The 14,782-nt window shown below is 39.6% G+C and overlaps 1 protein-coding gene across 18 annotated transcripts in view; it reads left to right on the top strand.

Moving 5' to 3' along the window:
* The window catches only part of RNF19A (ring finger protein 19A, RBR E3 ubiquitin protein ligase), a 97,952-nt gene that overhangs the window by 69,630 nt on the left and 13,540 nt on the right, over positions 1-14,782 (top strand). For all 18 annotated transcript variants that reach the window (XM_043539267.1, XM_043539270.1, XM_027829417.3 and 15 more), the window contains 5 exons: positions 124-268; positions 986-1,148; positions 9,290-9,404; positions 11,994-12,155; positions 13,652-13,865. In XM_043539267.1, the coding sequence (XP_043395202.1) occupies positions 124-268; positions 986-1,148; positions 9,290-9,404; positions 11,994-12,155; positions 13,652-13,865 (799 nt within the window). The remainder of the gene's footprint in view (positions 1-123; positions 269-985; positions 1,149-9,289; positions 9,405-11,993; positions 12,156-13,651; positions 13,866-14,782) is intronic.

Below are 14,782 nucleotides of genomic sequence, written 5' to 3' on the forward strand. Positions count from 1 at the left end.
TTAGATATGTCTGTGTCAGAACTACTGTGATCAGTCAAATCTCATAAGTATTTCTTGTCTGCATTTAGATAAATTTCACTTTTTCATAGAAATAGTATGATCTTCCTGTTTCATTTTAAACAGCTGATGATATAAAGCCATGCCCGCGTTGTGCTGCTTACATAATAAAAATGAATGATGGAAGCTGCAACCATATGACTTGTGCTGTATGTGGTTGTGAATTCTGTTGGCTATGCATGAAAGAGATCTCGGATTTGCATTATTTAAGGTATGTTTAGGAAAAATCTTTATAGCTATAGATTATCTGAGACAAATATTTTCTCATTTTATACATTCAGCATTTTACCTACATCCTGTTTCCTGATTATACTAGTGCAGACTGATTTAAAGTTCTGCTTGGATGAATAAATGTTCTGTGCTAAAATATCTAGGGCCAGGTTGTCCAGTCAACCAAAGGCTGTCTTGTGTCTCAGCAGAGTAGAGAATTATCCTTTAGTGTTTATGTATGAGAAATTGAATATATTTTTTTTTCATTTAGGTCCTTAAAATAGTCACTTCATCTTATTTCAGAAAATAAAAATCAAATGTTTTCTCACTTTGTTTCAAGCTCAGAAAGATGGATGCAGCACATACTTAGTGTGACCAAATGAAATGGTATAGATGTTCACAATAGCTACTTTTACTGCAGTTCTAGTGTTGATTATTTATTTCAAGTGTTAACTTGATATAACTGGAAGTTATAGTTTCCATGTGAAAGTGATAACTTGTGTTAGAACTGAGCAGCACAAGACATTATGTGGTATGATTCATAGTGCCTTTCAAAGGACATTGGAGCATCTGAAAGGTCTGAAGAAATAGTTTTTAAACACTCAGTCACTATCGATGTAACATGAATTTTATTAGATATTGTCATGTCTTAAAGTAACTTATCATTGGCTCATTTCTAAGTAGTTGTTTGTGTTTGTTTACAATTCATTTCTATTAGCCCATCAGGTTGTACATTTTGGGGAAAGAAACCGTGGAGCCGTAAGAAGAAGATACTGTGGCAACTGGGAACACTTGTTGGAGCTCCAGTAGGAATTGCTTTAATAGCCGGCATTGCTATTCCTGCTATGATTATTGGAATCCCTGTGTATGTGGGGCGTAAGGTAAAGTGCACTGTGCTGCTTACCTTGCTTCTGTTTTGAAATGCAACACTCTTGATCATGTACACTGGGGTACTTTCAGTTGGCTCTGTTCACTATTCCTTCCCAAATAGGTTCAGACATAACTTGAAAAATGGTTAGCATCCTCATTTTACTTGTGAGGGGCCATGTTTTTCAAAATGTGGCTCTTCTGTTTGCACACACAAAGCCCAAAATATTTAAAAATTGATTCCTATAATTTGGCCTATAAATCCTTACTTAGGCACCTAAATAAGTGGCCTGATTTTTAAAAGTCCTGAGTTTCCAACCTCCCTAACCCTACTCAGATCTGGACAATAGAAGAGGAAAAGGTGGTAAAAAAAAAAAAATTCTTAGCTTTTCCCTCTGGATCCCGAGCAAGAAAGAAGCCATTGACATATTAGTTGAAAATCCTGCTATATACATATGCATATGCCCACACATTTCTGTGTTTGTACTTAATGGCTTCCAAATTCATTAAGTTACTAGGGTATATACATTTACTGATCACCAAGTGCAACTATCCACAGCTAAACGCAGTGTTTTTTGTTGATGTGGGAATAGACAAGGAATTAACACATTAACCAGTAAGTAGTTGGTATCTTTCCTCCAACAATAAGGACTACTACTAGGAGTACTAGTGCAAAGCAAATAACAAATAGCAGATAAAATTATTCTTGTGTGTTTGTTCTATCTTTTCCAAGTTTTGTAATTCAGGGTCAAAAAGTAAGTTATCCAAAGACCTTTGAAATGCTGTTTTTTGAAGTGTTAAGATGCCAGATCTTTCACTTGAGTTACGCTATCCTGAACTACTTAAATCCTAAGGTTATTTTATGTTGTTTTATCAACTTGAACTCGTGGTGCCATTGACTAGTCCACGCTTGCATCTGCCAGTCTACCTATTGGTGCTCCAAGAAATTGTCATTCCTTTCCTTTGCCTCTGCCCAGGTTCTGATGCTGGTCTGGAGTTGTGGAGATTCATCTCTGCCAGGCCCCTCCTTTTTCAGTCCGTTCTCTCCAGTAAATTTTCTCACTTTCTGCTACTGTTGCTTTAAAAAATAATCCACACTGTTCCCTCATGTTTTAGCATGCTTGCTGGGTCCTGGCAAAAGAGAAGAACAATAGCGATAGTTGAATTTACATACAAATTACTAATAGCTTCTCCCACTCTCTCTTTGTTCTTATAACACCCAGATCACCTAAGCACCACACATATATAAATGAATTGACCTTTACAACAGCCCTTTGAGGTAGAGAAGTATTGTGCCTTTACATCACAGCCTAACCTGAAGAGTAACATCAAAAAAGGGACGGCTTATTTCCAAGAGCAATAGGGAAGTGTTAGTACCATTATACAAGGCACTAGTGAGCCCTCATCTGGAATACTGCCTCTCCCATGTTTAAGAAAGATGAATTCAAATTTGAACAGGTGCAGAGAAAGGCTACTATGATGATCTGAGGAATGGAAAGCCTACCTTATGAGAAGAAACTCCAAGAGCTTGGCTTGTTTAGCCTAACCAGAAGTAGGCTTTGGGGAGATATGATTGCTCTCTAAAAATATGTCAGAGGGATAAATACCTGGGAGGGAAGAGGAGTTACTTAAGTTAAGCATCAGTGTGGGGACAAGAACAAATGGATATAAACTGGTGATCAACACGTTTAGGCTTCAAATTAGATGAAGGTTTCTAACTATCAGAGGAGTGAAGTTCTGGAACAGCCTTCTATGGGGAGCAGTGGAGGCGAAATACCTAACTGGCTTTAAGGCTGAGCTTGATAAGTTTACTGAGTGGGATGGTATGATGGGACTCCCTACAATAGCATGTAGCTGATCTGTGACTTCTAGCAGCAAATATTTCCAACAGCCAGTGATGGGACACTAGATGGGGAAAGCTCTGAGTTACTACAGAGAATTCTTTCCCAGGTATCTGGCTGCTGGGTCTTACCCACATGCACAGGGTCTAACTGATCGCCCTATCTGTGATCATGAAGAAATCTTCTCCTGAGTCAGACTGGCAGAGACTCTGGGAGGGGGTAGGGTCACTTGCAGGTTTAAACTCGTGTAAATAGTGGATTCTCTGTAACTTGAAGTCTTCAGATCATGATTTGAGGGCTTAAGTAACTTGGCCAAAGGTTATGAGTCTATCACAGGAGTGGGTGGGTGGGTTCTGTGGCCTGCAACGTGCAGGAGGTCAGACTGGGTGATCGTGATGGTCTGGTCCCTTCTGACCTTAGTCTATGACCTTGTCCACACTATAAGTTACTTCAGTATAACTTACGTTGCTCAGGGATGCGTCTAATCCACACTCCTGAACAAAGGAAGTTATACCGATCTAAGCACTGGTGTGGACAGCGCTATGTCAGTGAAAGAGCTTCTCCCACTGACACAGCTACTGTCTCTAGTAGAGGCAGGAGTTACTGAGCCAAAGGAAGAGCTCTTTCCTGTCGTCTTAGAGCATCTCCGCCACAAGTGCTACAGCGGAGCAGCTGCACCAAGGTGCTGTAGTGTAGACGTAGCCTATGAGTCCACGTCTAATTCCTGACCCTAAGAGCTATGGAGAGGGCTTGCTAGCCAAGTTTTGTGCAACAGTGGTCACCAAGACTTTGCAAATTCATGTAAGATTTTCTGCAGACAAGCAATTTGGCCTGGCAAATTTCTGCAGTCCTAAGGGGAACAGACCATAAATAAGGGGTTTGGCCCTGCAAACCCCACATAGGTAAGAGAGCAGTAAGACCCATAGGGCTGAACTACCTCTGCCTTCAAACTCGTCTCAAGTGGGAACAAGGGCACTGGAACAATTCCTGCCCTCCTCCTTCTCGGTTGAACCTTGGTAAACGCTACGCTGCTGAAACCCCTTCTCATGTCCCACTTTATTAAAACTATATGGAAAAATAAGTTATTAACTTAACAAGATTTTGCCATTGCTTAATATTTAATAAAGGTGATTGAAAGGAAGAAACAGTGATTTATCCCTCCTTTTTTAAGTTGATTGCAGCTACAAAAATAATATATGTAAAAGGCAAAGAATACATGGTGTGGCAGTCTGTTCACCCCTCTTACGGGACTATGATAATTTTATACAAAGTATTCCTTGTGAGATATCATTTGAAAACTCATAATTTGCTGACCACTACTGTCCTGGTAAAATATGTGTGGCAGCATTGTATGTAAAGTTATAAGATTCTACTGTATGACATTACTGAGGCATATTCCCAGTTTGTGCCTATTTCTGGTAACTTGTTTCTCAAATGCAAACTGATGCCTCAGCCAGGTATCAACAAAATCAAATGGAATATCCCCTGATCAAGCGGCTGTTCTTTGGCAGGAAAAAGGGTGTAAGCAAGGATTTTACGTGTTGGCCAAAAAAAAAAAGCTGGAAGTTTCTGTCCCATGGACTTTCTGTCTCATGAACCTCAGCTGGAGATGATTTTCTACAAAAAGTACAAAGAATGGGGAACAGAAGCCCCAAATTGTCTCTCCTTTCATCTCTACTCATGGTATCAACAACACTTGAAGGACAAAGAAAGCATCATTGGACTGGGGAGGGATCCTGGCTGAAAGATTCAGCCAGTAAGACTCCAGTAGTAAGAAGAGACCTTTTGCTTTGAATTCACTTAGCTTGTTAAGTTAAGTATTAGTTGTGATTTTACTTTTTATTTCATTGTAACCAATTCTGACTTTTATGCCTTACTAGTTGTAATTGCTTAAAATCTACCTTTCTGTAGTTGTTACATTTGTTTTATTGTTTTATCTAAACCAGTGTGTGTTTGGATTGAAGTGTTTGGGAAACTTCATTAGGGATAACAAGATTTGTGCGCATAAATTTTAGGACTGTTAATTAATCGCAGTTAACTCATATGGTTAACTCAAAAAATTAATCACGATTAAAAAAATTAATCGTAGTTTTAATTGCACTCTTAATAGAATACCAGTTGAAATTTATTAAACATTTGTGGATATTTTTCTACTTTTTCAAATATATTGATTTTAATTACAACAGAGAATACAAAGTGTACGTTACTCACTTTATATTATTTTTGTTACAAATATTTGCATGTAAAAATGATAAATAAAAAATATTTTTCAGTTCAGCTCATACAAATACTGTAGTGCAATCTCTATCATGAAAATACAACTTACAAATGTAGATTTTGTTGTTGTTGTTACATAACTGCACTCGAAAACAAAGCAATGTAAAACTTTAGATTCTACAAGTACACTCAGTCCTACTTTTTGTTCAGCCAATCACTAAGACAAACAAGTTTGTTTACATTTACAGGAGGTAATACTGCCTCCTTCTTATTTACAATGTCACCTGACAGTGAGAACAGATGTTTGCATTGCACTTTTGTAGCAGGCATTGCAAAGTATTTACATACCGGATATGCTGAACATTCATATGCCCCTTCATGCTTCAGCCACCATTCCAGAGGACATGCGTCTATGCTGATGATGCTCGTTTTAAAAAAAAAATGCATTAATTAAATTTGTGACTAAACTCCTCAAGGGGAGAATTGTGTCTTCTGTTCTGTTTTACCCTCATTCTGCCATTTATTTAATGTTTTAGCAGTCTCAGATGGTGACCCAGTGCATGTTGTTTGTTTTAAGAATACTTTCACTGCAGATTTGACAAAACCCAAAGAAAGTACCAATGTGATATTTCTAAAGATAGCTACAGCACTTGACCCAAGGTTTAAAAATCTGAAGTGCCTTCCAAAATCTGAAAGGGATGAGGTGTGGATCATGCTTTCAGAAGTCTTAAAAGAGCAACACTCCGATGCAGAAACTACAGAACCTGAATCACCAAAAAAGAAAATCAGTCTTCTGTTTATGGCATCTGACTCAGATGATGAAAATGAACATCTGTCGGTCTTCACTGCTTTGGATCGTTATCAAGCAGAACCCGTCATCTGGAATGGTGGTCGAAGCATGAAGGGACATATGAATCTTTACCGCATCTGACATGTAAATATCTTGCAATACCAGCTACAACAGTGCCATGCGAACACCTGTTCTCACTTTCAGGTGACGTAAACAAGAAGCAGGCAACATTATCTCCTGCAAATGTAAACAGACTTGTTTTGTCTGAGTAACTGGCAGAATAAGAAGTAGGACTGAGTGGACTTGTAGGCTCTAAAGTTTTACATTGTTTTGTTTTTGAATGCAGGTTTTTTTTTTTTTTTACATAATTTTACATTTGTAAGTTCAGTTTTCACAATAAAGAGATTGCACCACAGTACTTGTATTAGGTGAATTGAAAAACACTTTCTTTTGTTTTTTACAGTGCACATATTTGTATAAAAAATAAATATAAAGTGAGCGCTGTACACTTTGTATTCTGTGTTGTAATTAAAATCAATATATTTGAAAATGTAGAAGACACCCAAAAATGTTTAAATAAATGGTATTCTCTTATTGTTTAATAGCGTGATTAATCGCAATTAATTTTTTTAATCACTTGACAGCCTTAATAATTTTCTATTAATGAAATGATGGACTTTATATGAGCTTGTATTGTCCAGAAGGGTGCTGGGCTGTAGAAGATGCACATTTCTAGGGGGAAGTCTGGGACAAGAGTTTGCTGGTGTTGCCCTGCAGTATAATTGATGAGTGGCTGGTTATAGCACTCATACTGTGTAGCTGGAAGTGATTTACATGCTAGTGGCTATGTGTGGGCAAACCAGGAGTAGTTGCTCTCACAGCAAAGCAGTGTAAAAGGCACCTCAGGTTGGAGAATTGAGGGGACACAGCTGTCTCAGTCCAGATTGTACCCTGGGGATGCCTGAGTGGCGCAGCAAGGAGCGGGGTACCTGCACAGCTTGTTGTTTTGAGTGAAGTTTACATTTTAAGCACTGGTACAGCAATTTTAAGTTAGTCTCATGTGTGGTGGCTAGAAACAGTCCAAGGAGGCATAGTTCGTTGTTTTCTGTTTGCTTATTTCAGGTAAGGGAAATGGAAACAGTGAAGTATAAAAATGAGCAAAAGTGGAACAATTACAAAGTTGAAGCTGGCTAGAGTGGAGGCAGCAGAAGAAGAGAGAACGGCCATACCGAATGTGGAAAGCAGAGATGAGACTGAAAGAAGCAGCTGCTGCATGGGAAGCTGAAGAAGCCACCGACAGAAGAGTGATGGAGCTTAATGAACAGGAAGCTGAACCCCTTAAGCGAGCTATGGAGCTGAGACAAGAAATTGAGGAGAAGGAGAGGAAATACAATCTGGAGCTGATAGAAAAGCATGGGAAGATCCCAGAGTCACCAACATCTCCCATCACTTGAGGAATCCATGGCTGGGACCAGCTGTGTCCTACATACAGAAAGACAGACTGCACTAAGGAATACTTCACCACTTTTGAAAATCTATGTGAAATTCATAAGATTCCTGAGGACAAGAAAATCCCCACACTGGTTGCATAACTGTCTGGTAAATTTTTGAATGTATTTAATGAACTGCCAGTTCAGGAAGCTGTGATGTATTCTTAATTTAAAGAATCTGTTTTACAAAGATTTCAAATCACCCCTGAAGTGTATAGGGTGAAATTTAGAAATCTTAACAGCAGTATTGGCATGAGTCATAGTGAATATCCCTTTGAATGATGATGCACAGAAAAAATTTGCTTTCATCCCTGATACAGACTCTGAATTCTCAATGTTACTGTTTGGTTTAATTAATGCTGGGGCCATGTTCCGGAGTCTGGTGAATGAAGTGTTAAATGATTTACAGAACTTTGCAAGAGCATATGTGGATGACATTGCAAGAGGGGAGATATGACCCGTCTGTATGTTCACCCCTTTGTACAAAATTTATCATAGTTTTGTAAAAGTACGCCTTGTGAGATATCATTTGAAAACTTATAATTTGCTGATCATTAATGTCCTGGTAAAATGTGTGGGAACATTGTATGTAAACTTAGAAGATTCTACTGTATGATGTTATTCAGACATATTCTAAGTTTAGAGAAGCCAGCACAAACCGATTCCTCAAAAACAAAAGGCAAACTGATGCCTCAGCCACGTATCAACAAAATCAAATAGACTATCACCTGGATAAGCAGCCATTCTTTGGCAGGAAAAAGGATGTGGGCAAGGAATTTACATCTTGGCAAAAAAAAAAACCCAAAAAACCCCAAACAGCTGGAAGTTTCCATCCCACAGACTTTCCGTCTCCTGAACCTAAGCTGGAGATGATTTTCTAAGAAAAGTATAAAGAATGGGGAACAGAAGCCCCAGATCATTTCTCCCTTCATCTCTACTCATGGCATCAACAACACTTGAAGGACAAAGGAAGCATCATTGGGGGCGGGGGGCGTGGAATCCTGGCTGAAAGATTCAGCCAGTAAGACTGCTAGAAAGTGGTGAGAGAGACCTTTTGCTTTGAATTCACTTAGCTTGTTAAGTAAGATTCTGACTTTTATGCCTCATTACTTGTAATCACTTAAAATCTTTCTGTAGTTAATAAACTTTTTTCATTGTTTTATCTAAACCAGTGTTTGTTTGAACTGAAGACTTTGGGAAACTTCAGTTTGGATGACAAGATTTGTGCATATAATTTTTGATTAATGAAATGATGGATTTTATATGAGCTTGTATTGTCCAGGAGGGTGTTGCGCAGTACAAAACGCACATTTTGGGGGGAAAGTGTGGGACTGGGAGTTTGCTGGTGTTGCCCTGCAGTGTAATTCATTGGTGGCTGGCTATAGCACTCATACAGTATAGCTGGGAGTGATTTACAGGCTAGAAGCTGTGTGTGGGCAGACCACGAGTGGTTGCTTTCATAGCGAAGTAGTGTAAAAGGCACCCCAGGTTGGAGAATTAAGGGGACGCAGCTGTTCATCCATCTGGATAGTACCCTGTGGAATGTCACGCATGGGGATTATAGGGACTTCTAATACTTATGCTTTCTTTTTTTAAATTGTATAAATTAATGTAAAATCACTAAGAAAGATGTATTATTTAATGTCCTTCTTTGAGAGGCTAACTTTTAAGGAGTATATAAGGATTTAAATTAATAGTATATAGTCTCTAGCTGAGAGCACACAACAGACTGCTCTATAGCAGAACAGAGCCAAAACTATTTACATTATGTTATGTGCAATGTATCCTGAAACCCTCCTCTTTCTTCTTCCCTCAAGATCCACAATCGATATGAAGGCAAAGACATTTCGAAACACAAACGGAACTTGGCTATTGCAGGTGGTGTAACCTTGTCTGTAATAGTTTCTCCAGTTGTAGCTGCAGTAACTGTAGGTAAGCAAATACCACCACTGCATGAGAGTAGTACCTTGCAACCAAGCATTTGAGAAGACTTGTACAGACTCTCATTAATAAATGACCCTCAGTGAATTAGGAGGTATTAGCTTCATTTTATAGATATGGAAATGGAGGGATAAAAAAGTTGAGGTTTGCCCCAGATTACACGGTAAATTGCACTGGAGCAGAGACCAGTGTCAAGACATTAGAGAGGCTGCATCTAAATGAAAAATTATAAAAAACTTCTTTAATCTTGTAATTTTCATGTTGAACTTGTTTTCAGATTTTCATAATCTAACTTTTTTTCTTTAAAAAGAAAATATAATTTAAAACTGCTTTTAAAAGGTACTCTAAAAATGGCACCATGGGGTCCTTATGTGTGTGCCAGTGATTCCAGAGCAAATTTGCTCAATTTGGAATTTTGAAATTTTTTAATGATTCTTTAATATCTGACACTGCAAGCTCAAATTTGGGCTTCGGGAGACAAACTGGGTTCTTTCCTTCTCTCACTGAGGTTTGCATTGAAGAAAAGTAGGGTTGCAGCTGGTGTCACCCTCAGCATATTCCTGAACCAGAGCTATGTAGGACAGACGCCCCTAATTCTGTGGGTACTGGGCATGGCTACAGCCTTATCGCCCTCCCACCCAACAGCTATTCCTCCATGAGGGGAGGCGAAACTGCAGAGAGGAGCCAGCCAGAAACTCCAGCCAGTAGGAGCAGAAGCAGCCAAAGCAGGGACTTCTGGACAGAACTGTCTCTGTCTACAGTTCTGTATGGACTTCCTCTGCCTTTTGCTTATTGGCTTTCTGCTCCAACCCTCCCCCTACCTTTGCCACAGTCTCTTCATCCCAGCCTCACTCCATACCTGCCCTCTTACTGTCTTCTCCCCCACTCTGTCCATCTCACTTCCCTTCCCTTTTCTTTCCATCTAGCTTCCTCTTCCCCCCATCCCCCAAGTAAATCCACCCAACAAACAAAACAAATATCGTGGAATGCTGTTTGCTGCCATCACATTGTTCACTCTGCTTGTGTGTTCTACCCCTTCCACCTGTCCTGTGCCTGTCTTATTTGTTTAGGTTGTAAACTCTTCAGGGCAAGGACTGTCTACTCTGTGTTTGTGAAGTGCCTACCATAATGGGGACCCAGTCTTGATTGGCCCTTAGGCACTACTGTAATGAACATTATTATTAATAATAATAATAATACAATCAATGGTACCTTTGGCTGTATAGGGGAAAAAAGAACCCAGTTTGTGTCTCAGATCCCAATACAAGTTTGCAGGGCTAGCAGTTGGGAGGGAAAAAAAATCTTTCTTCTACTTAGGCATCCATTGGCCTGGACTTCACTCATGGGTTACAGCTCTTCATTACTCCTTCACAGAAGTAACAGCAGGGTTTTTTTCCCCACTCCTTTTACTTTTGGTTGCCTCTTTGGGCCTGCTGCACCACACACTCTTACCCTAGTTTACTTTGCCTTCGAGAGAGTAGCTTGAGGCACACTGCTCTCCACAGTAGAGATCCTGAGTGTGAGTTTTCAGTGAATTGGATTTTCAGTAATTGGAACCTATTGACCTTCCTTTTAGGGCAGACTGAAGAGCCTCCGTACTGCATCTGTATTGCAGCTGCTTTGCTCCATTTGGGTCAGTTTGGCCTGGCACAGCCTGCCATTTTACTGCACCTTTCACAGGCTTCCATCAGCAAAACAGCAGAATAGTCTAGTGCATAGTGTTAGAGATCTTGGGCCAAATGATTAGCCCCTACAGTGTGTGGGAAATGATGCTCTGTTTGTATGAGTGCAGCCTAGCCCAGACTGCCTTTTTACTACACGTTTCACTGGCTTTGCTCATCAGTTTTCTCTTTTCATTTGTAAACTGAGATACATAAACCCCATAATGACACTTCCTTAAGGGCTGATCTTACCTCCGTTGAAGTCAGTAGCAAAGCTTTCTCTGACTTCAGTAGGAGCAGGATCAAGCCCTTAATTATACTGGCAGTAGTAGGCATTTCTGGTTTTAAAGATACTTGAAATAGTTCCATTCTCTCACGTCAGAAAAGTTTTTAATACCCTTTGACAAAGCTTATTAAATCCGATAAGTGTAATATATATATTGGTAATGGACATAGTGTACATGTCTGCTCATCCAATACTATACTCCTCTTTGTCTCCCATTGTTGGTAGGAGAACCTTCTTTGCATGATGATGCCAAAAGGGCAGTGCGCATGCACGCCATGTGCTGGAGTCGGAAAGTTTTCATAGCAGTGCCCATTGATCCACATGCATGCAATGCGTCCCCCTTGTGCTTTCAGTCGAGGCTATAATAGGGTATATGGGTCAATGCCACTCCAGTTCCCTCCTCTTTTGCTATCTGGAACAGCTTTCATGTTTCACTCCACCTTAGTGATTTGCCATCTGTTCTCAAATCTCACTTGAAAACCATATATTTTCTTAATTCCTTTCTCTTCTTCTGTAGATTTATTTTAACTGTGCATTATTAAATAATATAGTTACAAAACCTGGGATAGTTTAATAAAAGGTGCTGAAGCAAATAATGATATTGAATGAAAAGCTCTATATTTTCCTTTGTAGGTATTGGTGTGCCTATTATGTTGGCTTATGTGTATGGAGTTGTTCCAATCTCCCTCTGTCGCAGTGGAGGCTGTGGGGTGTCTGCAGGCAATGGAAAGGGTGTCAGGATAGAATTTGATGATGAAAATGATATAAATGTTGGTGGAACAAATGCAGCAGTAGGTAAGAGAATTCAGTATTTTTTTTTCCTGTAAATTTAGTGTTTTGTAATAGTTGCCACATTTGAAAGCCTAGGACACTGAAGATCTTTCTTTGCAGAAGAGCTACCGTGCAGGTAACAACAATGCAAGTTGCCTCATGCTGCCTTACCTGTGTGCCTAAACTGCATGTTAAAGGACCCGTCTCCAGCAATAAGGGTAGTTGTTTTCGTGCCATGATGTTTTTTTGTACTACAGGTGCCTGGGACGTGGACTGAGACCACTACCCTTCTGTCTTATGTTCTGTTCTGTATAGGTTGTTAATCAACCCTCATCACTGTAATATCTGAGTGCCTTCCAATAGTGCATTAAGTGAAAAAGATCACCAAAGAGCCATCAGAGGGTAACCGCTTTCTCACTCTTGATCTAAGCTGAATGCAAATAGGTGATTTAGAGGTGAAAAGCATTCTATTGCATTACCATTCCCTTTGTACCATCCACTCCCTCAGAAATAACAATTTAAGAGTGAGCGTTTTAGTCAAAACAAGCACATTTTAATTTCTTAGGCCCTGATCATTGATCTGTGTGAGTGGACACTTGAATGGAGCTTCTTGGTAATCACTGGGGCACTTGGTAATCACTGGACACAGTGTTAGACCTAGATAAGAGAGAACAAAGGCTTGCGTCCCTTCTCGAATAGTTAGTTCCCATAGTGCAAATTCAAAGAAGTGATACAAACATCTCCTCTCACTTGTTCTAATCAAGTGCTGACTTCTGGGTATGTCCTCCCCCAGGCTGAAAGGAGCGAGATAAGATGATGCTGTTGGTTTTCATCTCTTCATCTCTAAGGCTTTGTCTACACTACCCCTTTTATTGGTAAAACTTTTGTTGTTCAGGGGTGTGAAAAAACACACCCCAACCAACATAAGTTTCTCTGACAAAAGTGCTGGTGTGCACAGCGCTCTGTCAGCAGGAGAGGCTCTCCTGCTAACAGACCTAGTGCTGCTCGCTGGGGGTAGTTTAATTATGCCAGCAAAGATCAGCTACACGGATACCCTTACAGTTGTGGTGGTACAGCTATGCTGCTGTAAGGTCTGTAGTGTAGACATAGCCTAATAGGGAAAAACATCCTGTCAGATATCGTTCTACTGCTGCTTTCTTGAATTTTATAAATCTGTTTTTTAATCAAACTGTAAGACTCCCTGCTGGAGAGTTCCTACATGTAAGGTGGCTTCAGGTTACCATTCCTATATAGCATTAGGTATTTTTAAGCCTTTCAGCAACTTATCAAACAAATGTATGGTTTCAGCCACAGCCACTCCGGCAGTCCCAACTGAGAGCCTGTTTTACTTCGTATTGTAGTCTTCACATGGTGAATAGAGTGTGTTTTCACACATTGTCTAGATTCTTTCTTTGTCTCCTTCTGGTGTTATTCCAGAAGCAGTTTTCTTATCCACATTTAAGACAGAGTTAAACTTTCTATTTCCTTTTGTATTTCAAGCCTGTTACGTTTTTATCTAGATACCACTTCAGTAGCAGAGGCCCGTCATAACCCTAGTATAGGAGAAGGAAGTGTTGGAGGATTAACTGGAAGCCTGAGTGCAAGTGGCAGCCACATGGATAGAATAGGAGCCATTCGGGACAACCTGAGTGAAACTGCTAGCACCATGGCACTAGCTGGAGCTAGTATAACAGGGAGTCTGTCAGGAAGTGCAATGGTCAGCTGTTTTAACAGGTAAGACACACACTTTCTGCTGTTCTGGTATCTAGCTTTAAATGTGAGGCGAGTGTAAGTGTGTGTGTGGGGGGGGGGTGTCACTATTCTTGATATTCAGATCATTTCATGTTTAAAATAAGATGGAGTAAAGTTAATTGTACTTTCCCATAATTCACCTGTATCTATGATGTCACAATTTTAAATATCCTAAATATGTCTGTGTCCTTGACAGGTGAGTCCACTAGCTATAATTGTTTACTCTAACCCACATTTAAAATACCCAATGAAAAACTTATCAGCATCTGTCTCATTTTATGATGAGTATTTTAAGTATCCATTCAAAGCTTTCAAATTGTAATTTTAAAAATAAGAATAATGTGCACATGCCTAAACTGAGTAACTGCAGAGTTGTATTTGTCCTCACCTCATTATGTCTCACCTAAAATGTAGATTGTAAGTGCTCTGGGGCCCAGGGACTGCTTCTGTTTCCTGTGAAGTACCGAGCACACCATGGGGTACTATACACTAATAAATAACGAGTGCTGTGATGCAGTTTATTTGCCGGTATTTTATATACTAAGAATATTTTGCATTAACACTTTGTTCACTTAATCAGTTAGATGTTAGTATGCAAAGTCACACTGAAATCAGAGGGATTTGCATAATATCCATGCTGCAGACAATCTATAGTCAGAGCCATCACTTCTTAACAGACCATTAATAAACACAGATACTGAATGTGCGTGCCAGCTACTCTTCAGAATTAAAACTTTTTTTAAAAAGGCAGAAAAACTGAAGTGGCCTTCAGTAAGGAGTAAATGACACCAACACCTTGTTTTAAATCAGCCTAGTTTTAGTGTGTGAATAAAAGGGTGAGGCTGAGAGGATTTTTCTGACAGGCCTGAATGTGGAAATAGCAACTATACTGTACTGCT

This window comes from Chelonia mydas, chromosome 2 (assembly GCF_015237465.2).
Source record: "Chelonia mydas isolate rCheMyd1 chromosome 2, rCheMyd1.pri.v2, whole genome shotgun sequence".
Classification (NCBI taxonomy): domain Eukaryota; kingdom Metazoa; phylum Chordata; order Testudines; family Cheloniidae; genus Chelonia; species Chelonia mydas.